Source organism: Phodopus roborovskii, unplaced genomic scaffold (assembly GCF_943737965.1).
Source record: "Phodopus roborovskii unplaced genomic scaffold, PHOROB, whole genome shotgun sequence".
NCBI lineage: Eukaryota > Metazoa > Chordata > Mammalia > Rodentia > Cricetidae > Phodopus > Phodopus roborovskii.
In genome coordinates, this window is record NW_026126434.1 from 17,092,049 (window position 1) to 17,108,369 (window position 16,321).

General features: G+C 45.5%; 1 protein-coding gene across 1 annotated transcript in view; it reads left to right on the forward strand.

Annotated features, from left to right (window-relative positions):
• Ccdc6 (coiled-coil domain containing 6) overlaps positions 1–16,321 on the forward strand; it is a 96,035-nt gene that overhangs the window by 57,529 nt on the left and 22,185 nt on the right. The window contains exons 4-5 of the mRNA XM_051186881.1: positions 13,021–13,124; positions 15,322–15,482. Coding sequence (XP_051042838.1) covers positions 13,021–13,124; positions 15,322–15,482 — 265 coding nt within the window. The remainder of the gene's footprint in view (positions 1–13,020; positions 13,125–15,321; positions 15,483–16,321) is intronic.

Sequence of the window (16,321 nt, forward strand, 5' to 3'; positions counted from 1 at the left end):
AGTGTGATCTTTGGTGCCTTTTCTCACTCAGTAGCCTGAAATGAGATTTCCCTAAGGTGCCCTAAAAGGCCATCCATGGTAAAAGACCGTCCATGGTGTATGGCCCTGTGCTTCCACAAAACGATGAGCAGGTGGGTGAAGCCTGTTCCGGCTCCATCCTGCAGCTGTTGAGTATTATGTAATGATTTAGCTACACTTGTGTTAGCCCTCTGACATCTGTGGAACTGTATGTCTTTTCTGATTGTCCTCCCTCATGCATTTTGTCTGTTACTCTGTAGCTCTAGTTGTTAACAGTTTACTTGAGTTGAAGCCAGTGTGGGAATGAGAGGCATTTTCAGCCAACAGTGACTTCTTTTCCTTGTGTTTTTCACATACTTCCTACACAAAGGTGTCTAAGGAGGGGACCGATTGTTCTTGGGTTTTGTGGGGCTGAATGATTTTCTTTAAAAAATGCCCTCATCCCTTCCATGTTAAATTTGGTTTCCAAGCGCTGCTTATTTCCTAAGTATATCTAGAGTATTCTGTTCCTGCTAATAAGCTTTGAAGTGTAGATACAATGTTTTAGAAGACTTATTTCCCCAGTTTTAAAACATTTTGTTCCAGTGTTTACCTACTGATTACAGAGGTAGACAGGCGGTTCTGCAAGGTAAACCTTTAAAGATTTGTGTCTTAATCCATGATAGAGGTCCCAGGCATCTAGACCATTTAACTGAGGGACACCCAGGCAGCTCAATAAGAGTCTCACAGTATCAGTATTTTGCAGAATACACTGGGAAGTTAGGATGTTGGTCGTCTGTATTTTAAGCAGCTTCTGCCTGATAATGTGTTCATAAGCTATGACCCCCTTCCCCAGGTGTCGAATTGGCCCCAAGGTGGAGAAAGTAAGCTAGCATCAGCAGGAAAAGGCTGTGATCCCTCAGGCCTTGGGGAGGTAGGGAAAAGGGGGTATTGTTTGACACAACTTTTCCAAGGGAGACACAGCATACATGCCTACTCACCTCTGATAGGGTCCAGAAGACCAAAATATGGACACCACCAAAGTCCAACTTGGTGAACCAGTGAGTGAGGTTTCTTCCAGGAATATGGGTGGGGGATTATAGGAACAGAAATGACTCAAAAGACTCTGACACCAAGGCCTATCCCAGCATGGGTGACAGCTCACAAAAGCCAGAAACCTGGAGAATGTTGCAGAGAGCCTACAGGCAGCTCAACAGGTTTGGAGAGTGTCCTTAGTTCAGACTTATCCCAGGCAGGTGGCGAGTTTCTGTTTCTTCTAAGCAGCTGGTGTGGTCTCAAGTCTTCTTTGTAACTTTGCTTCCTTGAGTCTGAGGAGGGGCTCTGTTTTATTTGCTGGCTCTGACCGGGAGGGCTCTAATGAATCTGGTCAGTTTCAGGAGGCCTTTCTGGGGCTATTTTGAGTTGTTTATCTTCACTACAGGATGGAATGTTTCAATCTCAGAGGAACTTGCATGAAAAGGGGGTGTGAAGTTGAGATTGGAGCAAGAATGGTCATACCCACTGGCTTTCAAGCTCTAGTCTCTTGGCAGGCTTAAGGAACAGCCCAAGGTACACATTTGGTCTGCCAGCTTGCAATTTACTAGGAAAGGGTCCAGCAGTGTGCCTTGCAGAGCTTCTTGGTAGAAGGGAATTTGAGATGAGGTATGTCAAGGTAATGTTAATTAAAGTGGAGAAATGTAACATTGTCTAAAATGCCTCTGGCAGGGGTGTGGGTAGGTCTCAGTGGTTAAGTGTGAAGAACTATACTGCATCTTTTTACACTGCATGTTGTCTTCGCCAGGGTTTGGTGGTATGTTCTGGTTTCTGCTGAGCCACTGGGGCATCACCTGAGCAGCTCTGTGGTCAGCTCAGTGATTGTCTCTGTGTATCTGGGTGGGGTGCTATGCCATCTGTTGGCTTGGCATGGTGTGTGCTGTTAATGTGCTATGCAAGGTCTGTTACCTTCAATCTTGGGCACCTTTGTTTTTCCTGACAGTTGGTCACTGTTTGGGGTGCTCTCTCCTATGGCCCCATATACACACCATGGTTAGGCAGAGCTGTCATCAGTGTTGCTTTGAGCATAAGAGAGCTGTCATTTACCTGTTAGAAAACAGCACTCTCTCTCTCTCTCTCTCTCTTTCTCTCTCTCTCTCTCTCTCTCTCTCTCTCTCTGTGTGTGTGTGTGTGTGTGTGTGTGTGTGTGTGTGTGTGTGTGTGTGTGTGTGTGTTCAGGGCCTGCTATTGATATGAAAGGAACCAGGTGTGAATCTGGTTCCTCTGTTTTGGTTTTGCTTCTGTTTCTGTTTTTGAAGACAGGATCTCATTTAGGCCAGGCTGGCTTCAAACTCACTGTTGCAGCTGAGGGTGACTTTGAAGGTTTGGTCTTCCTGCTGCCAGTTTCTAACCCAGGGAGTCAAACCCAGGGCATCTTGCATGCTAAGTGGGCCATCAACAACTAGCCCAAGCTGCTGCCCGCCCCTTCCCCATTTAGACAAGAGTTCTAATCAAGTGTAACAATTGTGTCACCTCCGTCATCATCAAGTTAACTTAGAACTGCCCCATGGAATCAAACAGAAGCTCTGTACCCTCCACCTATCTGTCCCACTCCCTTTAAGCGCTGGACTGTAGACATGAAGAATGTGGGGTTTTGAGACACATACCTTTCGTTTAGCATAGTGTTCTATGTCTGCCCACTTTATCCCCGTTCTGGCCAAATAATTTTCCACTGTATGTGGGATACCACATCTTTCTTATCCACTCATCTAATGGATGTTTGGGTTGTTACAGTGTTTTATAAAAAATTGTGTACAGCTTTTTTGGGTGTCCCCCAACCCCCGTGTGAATGGCAAGAAACCCTCACTTTTATGGCCTTAACCCTGCCTAGGAATGAAAATTGCTAGGTTACTATTAGAACTTGTACAAAACATAGTTTTAGCATGATTTTCACTTGGTGGATTGAACCCGAGGAAGGGCTCTTGGAAGGTGTTCTGCAGAACTTGGTGTTGGTTGTGTGTGCTGTGTTTATTTGAAGGTGCAGCTTGGAATGTGATAGTTTTTAAGAGGTGCCTCCTTGTTCTTCATAAGCAGAGATTACCTGGCCATGTGTTCTTGGGCTCCCCCTTCTGGAGGCCACACTTAACCTTGCCTCTAGGAGGCCCTTGCTGTCAACTGATCACATTGAAAGTTGGGGCCTCCTTGTGACAGGTTAATGAGTAGTGTTTGGTCTTCTCTGAGATGCAGAGCCACTGAGGCAGGGGAAGGTGGGAGCCACATGAATAAGGCTTCTGAACCCATCAAAGCTGCTGCTGCTGCTGCTGCTTTTGTTGCAACGTATGAATTCATAGTTGAAAGGCCGTGTTGTTGGGAAGATAAATGTCATCCTCAAACCCTGTGGGGACCTGAGACATTAGATCTGCTTCCAGAAGCAGTGGCAGTATCCTCTCATTCCTGTTGCACCTCCTCCAGACCAATCTATAGAGGTGAAGGCTCTTGGGACTCGCTCCTTAGCGATAGATGAGTTTGGCCTGTCAGTGGCCCAGCCTACTTGGGTTTCCTTCTCACAGACAGAATCAGAGAGGGGTACCAAAGCTTTCTCCTGTTACACGGGTCACACATGACAGGTGAGGGCATTGTCCCCTGTCTGCTGTTAGACAAGAGAGTATGGTTTTTGTCCCCTGGGGAATGCAACTTCTATCTGTTCAGACAGCCCACAAAGTTCCTGACTGTCCATTTAGGGTTTACTTCATGTTCTAAATGCTAATGTCAAAGAGAATTTATAAGCAGGCATTTGAACAGATGCTGGAAATAATGGAAACCTGCGAGGTCCTTACTGAACACAGTATTAAACTGGACTGGTCTGACTAACATACTTGTTAGCAAACACTGCCCATTGCCTGTGAATGCTTCTCAGTAGGTCTTTGCTGGACAGCTTCATCACTGTAAGTCTCTTGCTTGCTATTTGAATTTTCTCAGGTGGCAGTAACATTTAGAAGGTTCTTGTTGTTATTTTTTTCTGTGTCTTAAAAAACAAAAAAAACAAAAAAAACCTTGATCCAAAAGTGTTTAACTGTCAGCTAGGTAAGAACGTCCTCACCTGTCTACCAGGCAAGTCACAAGTAGATTGTTAAGTAAAGCCCAGCTCCCCATCTCCACACTCTGATCAGAAAACTGTGTCATGAGAAGTGCAGTGCTTTGGATATGGCCAAACAGTGCGGCAGTGTGGTTCTGCTAATGAAGGAATTAGGGCACTGTGGGCACTGATGCCTTCAGAATAGTGTGCTTCTGGTTGGAGAAAGACTGAGGTCAATCTCTGCTTTCCTATCTCTCTATCCAGTATCATTCTGTGATGCTACACATCAGGTTGAGATGCAAGCCTCTTTAGAACTGAACCCAGTCTTGGTCTTTGAGCTTCTGAAACTGTATGCTGAATAAATATGCATCATTCCCTAGTGTTGGGTATTTTGTTACAGGAACACAAAATGATCAGAGAAAGAGAGAATCAGTGGCTATCCAATACCCAGCATAGACACTCAAGTAACTAAGTGTAGATGGAGGTTCTGTTCCTCCTGGCCCCACAGCCATTTAGACCCAAATAAACACACAGGGTCTTGTATTAATTATAAACTGTTTGGCCAATGGCTCAGGCATTTTACTGGTGCTCTCTCTCTCTCTCTCTCTCTCTCTCTCTCTCTCTCTCTCTCTCTCTCAATTATTAACCCATAACTATTAATGATGTAATGCTACATGGCCTTACCAGAGAATGCTCTAGCACGTTACTCCTTCGGCAGCTTCATGGCATCTCTCTGGCTCTCTCCCCAATCAGTGTTTTATTCACCAACCAATAAGAGAGGCATATATTAACAGAATACAGAAGGATCTCCCCCATCACCAAAACAGGAAAATAGTGGTGTAAGTTCAGTCATGGTATAAGTTCAGTCATGTGATTTAGCTCACATTCGAACAACACACAGTTGCCTGCATTGGTTCAAATGCCTGCCCTCCCTCCCTCCCTCTCTCCCTCCTTCCCTCTCTTCCTCCCTCCCTCCCTCAATTGGCCCCATGTAACTCCATTAGATTTTGAGTGTTTTCTTGTGTGAGTTGTCTCTACTCTCTGAAAATCCATATGGGAAGGGTGGACTCTGGGTTGATATAGTCATTTGATTTCATTAGCAACTATAATGCCAGTTCTTCAGCCAAAGTAACTTCCAGCAGTTTCCCTGGCATCCATTCCCCCATCCCTTCTGGAATGAGGCCTATGACCCCAGGCCTATAGTTTTGACCCTTTTGTGTGAAACAGGCATAATATCTAGTTTGCAGGTTTCGGGGAGTATTTATTTACTGCCCCTACCCCCACCCCTGCCTCCTTCATGATCCATGTAGATGGACCGTCTCTCACTCCTCTGAAGGAGGACTCAGTTCACAATTAGCCCAGCGCAGGGCCCAGTGTGTCATCGTGTGTGAGTGACTAGGGTGAATTTGAGAAGATAGGCTCTCGGGCACTAAGTAGTGATTCTTCAATCCTGCTTCAGTTTTGGAAGATGTGGGTCACAAAAGATGAAACCCATTTCACAATCCGGCAACAGGCTGTGACCTGCCCGTGGAAAAGCATGCTCGGGTGTGTCAGAAGCTTTGCTGTTTCCAGAACTTTCTTGGGCTTGTTTCCTCTGCCTAGACCACTGTCTTCCGTGCTCATCAGACCTCCCAGTCTGTCCTTCAGTGAGTGAGCCGGGGATCTGTACATGTTGTCCAGGCTTCTTGTAACATTCCACACTTGGCTCAGTTGTTTCTATATCGTAAGCTCCCTAGAATGTCAAGAAGGGCAGACACTGTGCTGACCTCAAGATCACATTCCCAGTGACAAGTATCACAGCAGCTGCCAGTAAACAGTGGAGGTTATTGAGCTGGAGAGATAGATGGTCAGCAGTCCTTACTGCTTAATCCAGAGGACTGAGTTCAAATCCCATCACCCACATGAGGCAGCTGACTCACAAACACCTGAGCCTCTCACTCTGGCCTCTATGGACACCTACACATGAATGCCCCTACATCCACACAGACCTAAATGTGATCGCACATAATAAAACAAATCCTAAAACAAGTTGTTGCTTGTCCCTTTGGGTATTTGAAGCTACCCATTTTCCAGGAACAGGAACAACAGACATCTCACCCCATCACAGCCTGTTCACCCACACTTCACTTTCTGAGGTTTCTGTCCTTATAGGTCCTGTGGCCTGTCTCCTTGGACTTTGGTTTTGCCTGTACCTCAGTTGTGCTAATTAGATGGCATGGTTTTATATGAATTCATGTCTGTCACATTTGTCACAGCCTCCCAGGAAAGGTGACAGGAGTTTCCTGTCCTGGAACCTTGTTCTGCGATGACACGTGGTTCCCAGTGGTCATTAAGTGCTGGGTGGAAGCCTGCCTTGGACAAAGCAGCCACCAGGCAGCAGAGGAGACTGGGACACACTGAGATGAAGGCAGAAAAAGACAGACCCAGACGAGCTGGGGAGACACCCACGCCCAGCCTTGTTCAGGGGAGCAGATGTCCTGGCAGGCATAAGTGTGAGAATAGGCAGCCAAGCCAGTGTCAGCAGACCCTGCACAGCCATGCTGACAGTAGACACACTAGTAAAGGTGATAAAGGAGTCCTTCCTCCCTCACAGGGTGTGGAGAGACACCGGCTGTGGCAACTGGATTTTGAGGGCATAAGCTCGTCATTAGCAGTGAATCATTTAGCTGTCACAGAGCCTGCCCAGACCTCCGTGCTAACAGTGTCCCCATGGTGTTAACCTCTGTTCCTAGTCCCAGCAGGTAACTCTGAGGACAGTGCCTAGTGTCATGTCCTGTGCCATCTACAGCTGCAGAAAACTACATAGGCCAGTATGACTGAGTCAGAGACTTGGGAAAAGATTTCGTTTTCATTATATTTTTTTATTGATTTTGTGACTTGGCAGTTTCATGCCTGCATACATGGCATTCTGATTACCCTCTTCTGCATACCTGTGTATCTTCCTTTAATCCCTGTTGACCACCCTCATCTCTATTAGTCCCTCTGCTTCTGTGAACCTCCTCCTCCCTACCACCCCAGATTCCTGCTCCCGGCTCCCTGCCCTCCAGCCCTTCTTCATCAAACCCTCTTCCGGTTAAGTGCCCCTACTGACCAACCTACCTGCTCTCCTACCAGTCCCTCTCCAAGACTGATGATCATTCACTTAAGTTTAAAATGGGGATTCTTGCTCTTAGAATCCGGGTTCTTTGTGTGCTACAAAACACCTTTTATGTTGTCTGAAAGGTAATTGGTTCACAATAAAAACCAAACTGACACCCCACACATGACTCAAACACACAGCCACCAGAGTACGTGTTCTGTAGTGTAAGTTGACTCACTGGTGAGTCACCCAGAGGTCAGTGTGTTTGTGGCATGTCCCTGTGTCTTACATGAGAGTAAAGTCCTTGGCTTTTTTCATTGTTGGAGAACAAAGTATATCTTAATGCGACAGCAATGAGAACCAGACAAGGTTTGTTATTGTCCCATTCACAACTGTCCTTGAAGATTCCAGCAGCTGGAGGGGCCTGTTGTAAGGGGACTGTTGGTACCTGTGGTTTTGTGTTTTGAAAGCACGAAGAGCAGAAGAATAACCTTCATTCCTTGAGCTTCCTCCTGTGTTACGGGCGATAAAATCCTGTGGCCTCCATACACACATTTTGAAACTCAATTTCAAACATTACTCCCAAATTATGGAAGTTTCAAAGCCTCTTTTTAAACTCAAAACGTTTGCATTGTAATGACAATCCCTACCTCTCCCAAGAAAATCTGGAAAACAAGTACAGAAGATACACAAAAATATTACCAGGACAGCGTCTATATTTCCACATGCACGCCCAGCTGCTGTGTGCAGTTTTTCTTCATCTTCCTCTCCTCTTCTCGTCTTCCTTTTCCTAAAGGCAGTAGTGAGTATTTCATTTCAAAATTGGTTGACAGCAGATCTTTGGCACTGTGTCAGTTAATTCCAAAGCTTGGGTACAAGAGTCATACCCACTCCAACCATGCTGAAGAATACGTAGGATTTTGTGCCTGCGTCTAGATGAACTGGGGTCATTACCTTCTCTCAAGAAGCCTTGACGGCTCTGTCACTTCATCTGTTTCATCATTGTGAGCTGCTGGGATGTCACAGTGTCAACTGAGAGGTCTTTGAGCACCGCTGTCAGTTAAGAGAGGTATGTGTCCTGTGGCACTTGTAAGGGACACCTGGCCTCTGATACAATAGCATTTCAATTAAGTACAAAAACTCCACTGTGGTCCTCCTTGTTTAACCTCGTATATTTTGCACGTGGGTCAGTTCACACAGGTGGTATTACATGATGGTATTACATGATGGACCTTAACAGCAGTCTGGTGAATGAATATCTTATCATCCAATGATGTACACTGAACGATCAGGCCCTCAGGGTCAAATCAGTGACACTAGGGTACTGTGGTGAAGGCTTTAAAATCCAGAGCCCCCATCCTGAGATTGCTGCTTATCATTTGAAATGTACCAGGAACCTGCTGAGATCCTGCTGACTGTTGGTTGACTGAGAGAAGACTTTTTTGAGCAGTGTGCTCACAGAAAATGAATGAATGGCTAAACTCAACCCCGCATGGGGCAGTGGGTTGTGGCGATAATAAATGGTTTCATTTTAAGGAAACTTGCATTTTGGATACAGTACATCTCAAGAAGTTTCTTTGGTTTTATTTTCTAAAAGAACATTATTTTAGGGCTAGCAAGATTGCTTCTGGGTAAGAGAGCTTGCCACCAAGCCTGATGGACCTGAGTTTGAGCCCTAGACCTTATGGTGAACAGAGAACCAACTCCTGAGTGGTCCTTTAACTGCCAAACCTCCCCCAACAGTAAATGAACAGTCGCAGGTCCGTTTCTGTAAGGACTTGTCCACTGGCTTTTTGTTTTTTAGATTTAAATCTGTGTTATTTATGTGTACATGCTTTTGTGTGGAGTCACTGAGGGGGCCTCAATAGGGCTATGGATCCCCTGAAGCTGACGACATGGGGGTTGTGAGCCATCAGGTATGGGTGCTGGACACTGAACTCAGGGCTTTTAGCATTGAGCCATCTCTCTAGCCCCTCGGCCGAGTTTTTAACATAGCTAAAGGACACGTGCCCAGTGGTTTTCAGGCTGCTTCCCATCATAGAAATTACTTGGTCAAAAAGGAAAAACAGTCCTGGAGAGCTATGAACTAGTAGTGTACCAGCTTGTGTAATAGAGTACTGATGTCAAAGATCCCAATGGGTGCTGTGGCCCATGGTTTTAATCCCAGCATTTGGGAGGCAGAGGCAGGTGGATTTTTAGCACAATGATTCTCAACCTTCGGAATGCCGCCACCCTTTATTAAATTCATGTTGTGGTGACCCCCAACCATAAAATTATTTTTGTTGCTACTTCATAACTAATTTTGCCACTGTTATGAATCATAATGTAAATATCTGTGTTTTCTGATGGTCTTCGGTGACCTCTGTAAAAGGGCCATTTGAAACTCCACCAAGGGGTCATGACCCACAGGTTGAAAACCACTGTTTTAGAAGAACTACTTTTAGGAGATGTAGGTTGTATTATAAAGCTTGACTTGGGGCTCTCTTGATAGCTCCTAGAGAGGTGAGCCTTTTCTCACCTTTGTCCTTGTAGGAAGTGATTGATCCCCTTAAGGATGCCTAATACACATAAATTAACACCAATTTATTGCCAGATTGCTATTGCTGGATTGTTTCTATTGTGAAATTGCAGATTTCTAACATTAGGTGCCTTTAATTTTTTTTTTTTAATGACAAAAACAGATGCTCATTTTAAAAAATTGGTAAGGCAGGAAATGGAAAAGAGATGACCATTTCTTCCAGTGGACTGTTTATCATGCTACATAGTTCATTCAACACACTCACCCCACTCCTCCATCCCATTCCCCCTCAGTGCAGAGACATTTTCATCTTCTAGAGTACATAACTGACCTTTAGTGATGGTTGGAACCTCTGGGACTTGAAAGTTAGCCACCCTTCCCCTCCTCTTACTTTTTATTGGTTGGCACTTCGAAGCTTGTATGTGTGAGCCCAGGGGATACCTCAGGACCTTAGTTCTGAAAGCAGTTGCTGATTGGTTGATCAGATAACAGGGTGGGGGCCAGTGTCAGTGTCTTAATCTAGACTAATACAAATGGACTGGATGCTTTGTTTTTTAAGGATTGTTTTCTGGAAGGCAAGGGCCCAAATCAGAGGCATTCCCTGCCAAACGGAGCATTGTCTGGGCAGAGTAATCACCCAGAAAGCAGCAGAGGCTGCAGGGACAGGTTTAATCTGTGAAGGGTATGCCTCCAGGCTACTCTGCACTGTCAGCAGCTGCTGTGTCCCCCTCATGAATCCTCTCAGGTACTTTCTTCTGATGCATATGCAAAGGTTGGATTAGTTTATAGAGAAGGGAAGTGCGATGGAATGAGGCAAGACCTTTGGCAGTCTCAGCTCCAGCGGTGAAGTCCACACACTGTGAAGTCCTGATTAGCATTGGCCATTTCTAACTAAATACAGTGCTTTTATTTTCCCAGGTGGTTCTGACCTGCCAGTAGGTCAGCACTATGGACACCTCCTGGTCATAGATGGTATTAAAAGCACTGGTGGTAGGAGTGGGCTGAGCTAGTGTGACCTTCAGCTATAACCTCTCTGAAAGGACTTGGAGCGTCTTCTCTGGTCACATTCCACTTTGAGGTAGGCTCTGTCACTGAGTCTGGAACCTGCTCATTTGGTCAGTCTAGCCAGCCAGCTTGTCCCAGCCAGAGCATGGGACTACAGGTGGACTGCTCACGCCATGTGAATAGTGAGTGGGGATGCAAATGAACATCCTCAATCTTGCATAGTAAGTAGTTCATCTACTGAATCAGCTCCCAGCCTGCTTAGTGCTTTTTTCTTCCCTCTCTTTTTAAAGAAATTACAATTATTTATTTGTGGGGAGATGCTATGTGCCATGGCATGTGTGTAGAGGTCACACAAAAAGTCTGTAGAAGTCAGTTCTGTGCTGTGGTTTCCGAGGAGCAAACTCGGGTTACCATGCTTGGTAGCAAGCACCTTGGTCCACTGAGCCATCCCGTTGGTCCCCAGGTCACTTTGAGAGGTGCTTCATTCCAATAGACTTTGTGTCTGTTCCACTTGTAGGGAAGTCTTCCCTTCAGCTTCTTTTGTGATGCCTAGGTTCGTAATGTCTGATAGATTAGTAATGTCTGAGTTCTAACAGGCTGCTTTCCACATTTTACTTGAGGGGGTCTGATCTTTGGAGTTCAGAGTGTATTTTCTCTTAGTGGTACTGATGAAATTGTGCTGAGACTAAACCGTTGCAAAGTGGATTAGGAGAACTTTTGTGAGCCTCACAGTTGAGCCTGATGTGAAAGTGGAGTTGTATTGGGTTGTACTGGGCATCCCTTTTCCCTGCCTCTCCCAAGTATGAGGCCTCTATTTTATTTTATTGTGCATCTCAGCCTCTGAGTGCTGGGCTTACGGGTTCTCTCAGCCTGCTCTAATAGGCAAATGAACAATGAGAGAGGGAGGCACAGTGTAGCTGGCCCCCCTGCCCTTTCTGAACTCCCCAGACACAAGCCTGACAAGCTGGGGGAATCTCACGACTCAGGAACACTTCCACACCCTGTTCATCCTCTGAGGAAGTTCCGGGTTTAATGGGGGAATATAATAGGGCTCTCCGTCTGATGTTAATTAACCCCGAAGCGAGGAATAGAGCAGCTGAATACTGGTGAAGCATGGGGCAATGCCACTGGAAGACTTAATTAGGGAGAGCTTTTCAAATGAGCTCTGTGCTGATCAGCTATATGGGTGGGTCCTGGGGGCCGCAGAGTACCCTGTGGCAGAGGGTGGGCTGGAGTGGGGACTCTGCCTGATACGTAGAGATTTGTCTGTGGGTGAGATGATACCAGTTATGGGAACTCTGAGTTTAAAACAAACAAAACCTGAAGAGGGCATAGGGGAGGTAATTACAGATGACCCAGCATTTTTGTATTTTTTGGAGATGAAAGCCAGTCATACCTGCCAGTCAAGATACCCTGGGACCTCAAGACGCTCCATGCTGTGTCACCAAGTACTTCTGAAGTACCCTGATCCCACTTCCTCCCTGCTTGGTACCCTTGAGCTGTTGTTCTTTAAAGTCACATTTCGCCATGCAAATGAAATATTTTGTTTGATGTATGATCCTGGCTCATTCGCTGCTTGTCCATATAATAATAATAATAATTTTTACTGAAGTCCTGAATGTAGACACTTAGGATTCATTAATGAACAAAACAGACAAGAATGGGGGAGATAAGAGGAGGGTGATGGGGCTGTTGTGTTTACTGTCAATGCATTTTACCTGTGTGTGCAAAGGTATCATGGTGAAGCCCCCTTATTTTTGTAATAAGGTATTTTGGCCAAAAAAGTGAATGAAATTTAATAACATCTCACAAAACTATTGTCTATTACAACCAAGATACTGACATTGTATTAAAAAAAAAAAGGGGGGGGCAAGAATAGGGACCTCTGTGGAGTTAAGCCCTAGATGGCTGGAACAGGATAAAACAAATAACCAAATATTGAGTTCAAGATTCTAAATGCCACTTATTAGTGATGCCTAAGTCAAGTCACTTAAAACTCATCACCCAGAGTTATACTTACCCTTTACAAATGGTGAATTCCCATTCTGTAGCTTCCCTTTCTTCCCGCTGACCATTGGTGGAGCTGGGATTTGAACCCAGATAATTGACTCAAGGTTTGCGATTGTACCTACTTGCTCTTTGCAGCCTTTTGAGCTGGAGGTGAATTAGCGCTGGGTTGGCTGTCTTGCTGAAGTGGTTACAGTTATAGGAACTAGTTTGATCTAGTGCCCAGTCATTCCAAAACTGTTGTGCCCGCTCTCTCATCTCGTCCACGTCCACAGGGAGAGCCAGTCAAGGGTACTCACTCCAGTGCCCTGGCATTCCCAGTGAAGCTGTTCCCTTTTCCTCTAGTTGAGACGGGAGAAGATTGACCTGGAAAACACATTGGAGCAAGAACAAGAGGCGCTGGTGAATCGGCTGTGGAAGAGGATGGACAAGCTGGAAGCTGAAAAGAGGTTTGTTTAGCCTTGCTCGCCCTTGCTTGTGTGCATGCCTGCATGCCTGTCCGCCCGTTGAGGGCATGTGTGTTTGGAGGGCTCCTGGCTCTTAACAAGGATAGCACTGGGACATTTGAATTGTTTAACAAGCATCCAAATATATGTTGATCACTGCTATGGCTGTCTCCGCTCTGCGCCTGGCTTTTCTCCTCCCTCAAGTAGGGGTTCTTTTCATTTGTTGCTACACAGCCAAGTCAGGATCAACCGTGGTGCCCCAGTTCACCTGTTAATTAATGCACATCTGTAGGATTTACTTAGTTGGGGGATTTTTAATAGAAAAATGGCTATCCATTTACTTTAAAACCCACTGTAAATAAATACCTATGGATATTTAATACTTGTGTGTTCAGTGTACATACACAGATATAAGGTGTCACCCAACACCAGCTGTGGATGCTTCCTAAATTGCCTTGTTGCAGATTGCCTTGGTCCTCGTTTTTTGATCACTCTGTACTCTGGGGTTGGAAGGGACAGAGCTTCTAAGAATGGCAGGAAGATGTTGTCTTGGAGCTTTGTGTGGGATAAAGGCAAGTTTCCTTTTAAGGTGATTATCAGTTCGCTGCCCCAGAATCCTGTGTTTGTCTCCCAACAGCCTGTGCCTGTGTCCTAGGTTTTAAAGTGCTGCTCCACACTGTTGTGAGTTCATATATGGAATTACAAACAGCAGACCAACCACAGGGCTTAAGAAGAGTGAAGATTTGAACTCTATGTTAGGAGAAATCCTCCAGTTGTAATCAGTCAGCACTGTGGTAGCAGTTCTGATACATTGAATCGTGAAGTTATTTTGTGACTTTGACCATATTTACCTGTTAATTTTCTCAACTAGGTTAGAACTGCAGGTAAGTCAGTTTGCAGTTGGGCAAACTGAGAGGTAAACAATGAAGTATAAAGCAAACCCCAGGAGCCCCAGCAGCTTATAAAAGGTGGTTAAAGAGTGTTGCAGTTTGCCTGCTGGTTTGGAATGCAATTGGAGGCTTTATGTACATATAATTGTATTGTTACTGAACTTAGCTGTAGGAAATGGTCATTTTATAGGTAAAATGTTGTTGAGCCTTTTCTAAGTTATATCTGATAATGATAATTGGTAAGGAATTGGGTACACCAGCCATTAACCAAATAATTCTGACTTGGTTTGGATTTTTAACATTTTATCATTGGCTCCAGTTTCCAAACCTTCTGCTTAGGTTTTACCATGATGAGCTCTAGTGTTTATTAAGTAACTTTGTCCTCCAGGGCAATTCATAGCAGTGCCTATATTTCACCCAGAGCATCAAGAGAGTAGAATGAATTTCTTTCTTTCTTTTTTTCTTTTCTTTCTTTTTTTTTTTAAGATTTGTTTTTGTTGTTCTGTGTGTGTGTGTGTGTGTGTGTGTGTGTGTGTGTGTGTGTGTGTGTGTGTGTGTGTCCCCAAGGCAGGGTTTCTCTGTATTGCTTTGGAGCCTGTCCTGGAACTAGCTCTTATAAAACAAGCTGGCTCCAAACTCACAGAGACCCGCCTGCCTCTATCTCCGCAGTGCTGGGACTAAAGGCGTGCACCACCAACAGCCAGCTGAGTAGAATTTCTTTATTCTCTACAGCCAGTTTGCTAACATGTTGTCAGCTAGTTTGCTGGACTCTAGACATAGTAACCAGAAACATGATCTACATACTTTACAGTGATGATTGACCGCCAGGGGTCACTCAAAGAGCAGAAGGAACGGGATGATGGCTGAACAAAGCCTGAAGACTTGAGTTCAGATTGCCAGTACCCACTTAAAGCTGAGCACACTAGCCCATGCATGTAATCCCAGTGTGCTCCTAAAGGGAGATGGGAGGTTTAGGCAGGAGAATTCCCAGAAGCCCAGGCCAGTTTACCTTGCTTAGCAGCAGAGAAGAGGCCTTTTTGCAAATGGGAGAAGGGAAGACCCATGCTAGGAATGTCCTCTCATCCCCACCTGCCGGTGCCGCTTGTGCGCCTGGACCAGCACATGAATGCACAATAAACACAAAAGAAGTGATATTCTTCTGTTTGGTAATTGTAGTTGAGGATGGGCAGAGAGGCAATGATCTGCCCTGTGGACGATTTTCAGGCCGGCTCTCAGCTTGAATCTTGAGTAGTCTTCTGCCGAAAACTGTTCCTCATTGTTGCTTCTTTTTCCCCCCCTTTTCTGTGAAGAATCCTACAGGAGAAACTAGACCAGCCTGTGTCTGCCCCACCATCGCCCAGAGACATCTCCATGGAGATCGACTCTCCCGAGAACATGATGAGGCATATCAGGTTCTTAAAGAACGAAGTAGAGCGGCTCAAGAAACAGCTGCGAGCTGCCCAGTTACAGCGTACGTGCCCTCCCATCCCCTCGAGTTCCCGTCCGCTGAGTCGTGCGTGTACCAAGTCCACAGCCATCCCTGTGCTTACTAATGAGCTTGCGGCAGCCGTGTCCACGGTGTACTTCACTAGCGACACACAGACATTTGTACGCGTGTAGCTGTCATTCTGGGTTATATCTTTTAAAAAGGAAGCTATCGCGGGGGAGGGCCAATAATTTTCCAATAATTCTGGAAGATAATTCTGATAATCAGTCTCAAGAGGGAGTCACTGAGGTAGCAGGATCCCAGGTGTCTTCCTTCCTTCCTTCCTTCCTTCCTTCCTTCCTTCCTTCCTTCCTTCCTTCCTTCCTTCCAGAGATAAATTCTCTGACTTAAGGGAGGATATGTTCATTGGGCACGCAGGTTACAGCTCATCGTACATGGGAAGTCACAGGAGCCGGTCGCATCACACCCATGGTTGGAAAAGGAGAACAGTTGATAAATGCATGCATGTGCTTGGCTGCCTTTCTATTTAAATAAATATACATATGTACATATGTTAGGACTTCTTTGAGAATTCCATGTCAGGAATTTTGATTATAGTCACCGTTTGCTCCTCCCCGTGGCTCCTCCCACACCCACCCTCCATCGCTTTGTGTCTGCATTTTACTTAACTCCCCTAACCCACATATGCTGTCTAGGTACTCAAGTGTGGGGCCACCCACTGCAGCAGAGTCAGCATGCCAGGGCCCGACGCTGACCCTAGACCTCGGGAACACTGACTGGGAACAGTGCCACTCGCTGCATGCATGGCCTCCCACATCGATGGGTATAATTTAAAAAATCCTTCCCATACAGTTTTCTGAATC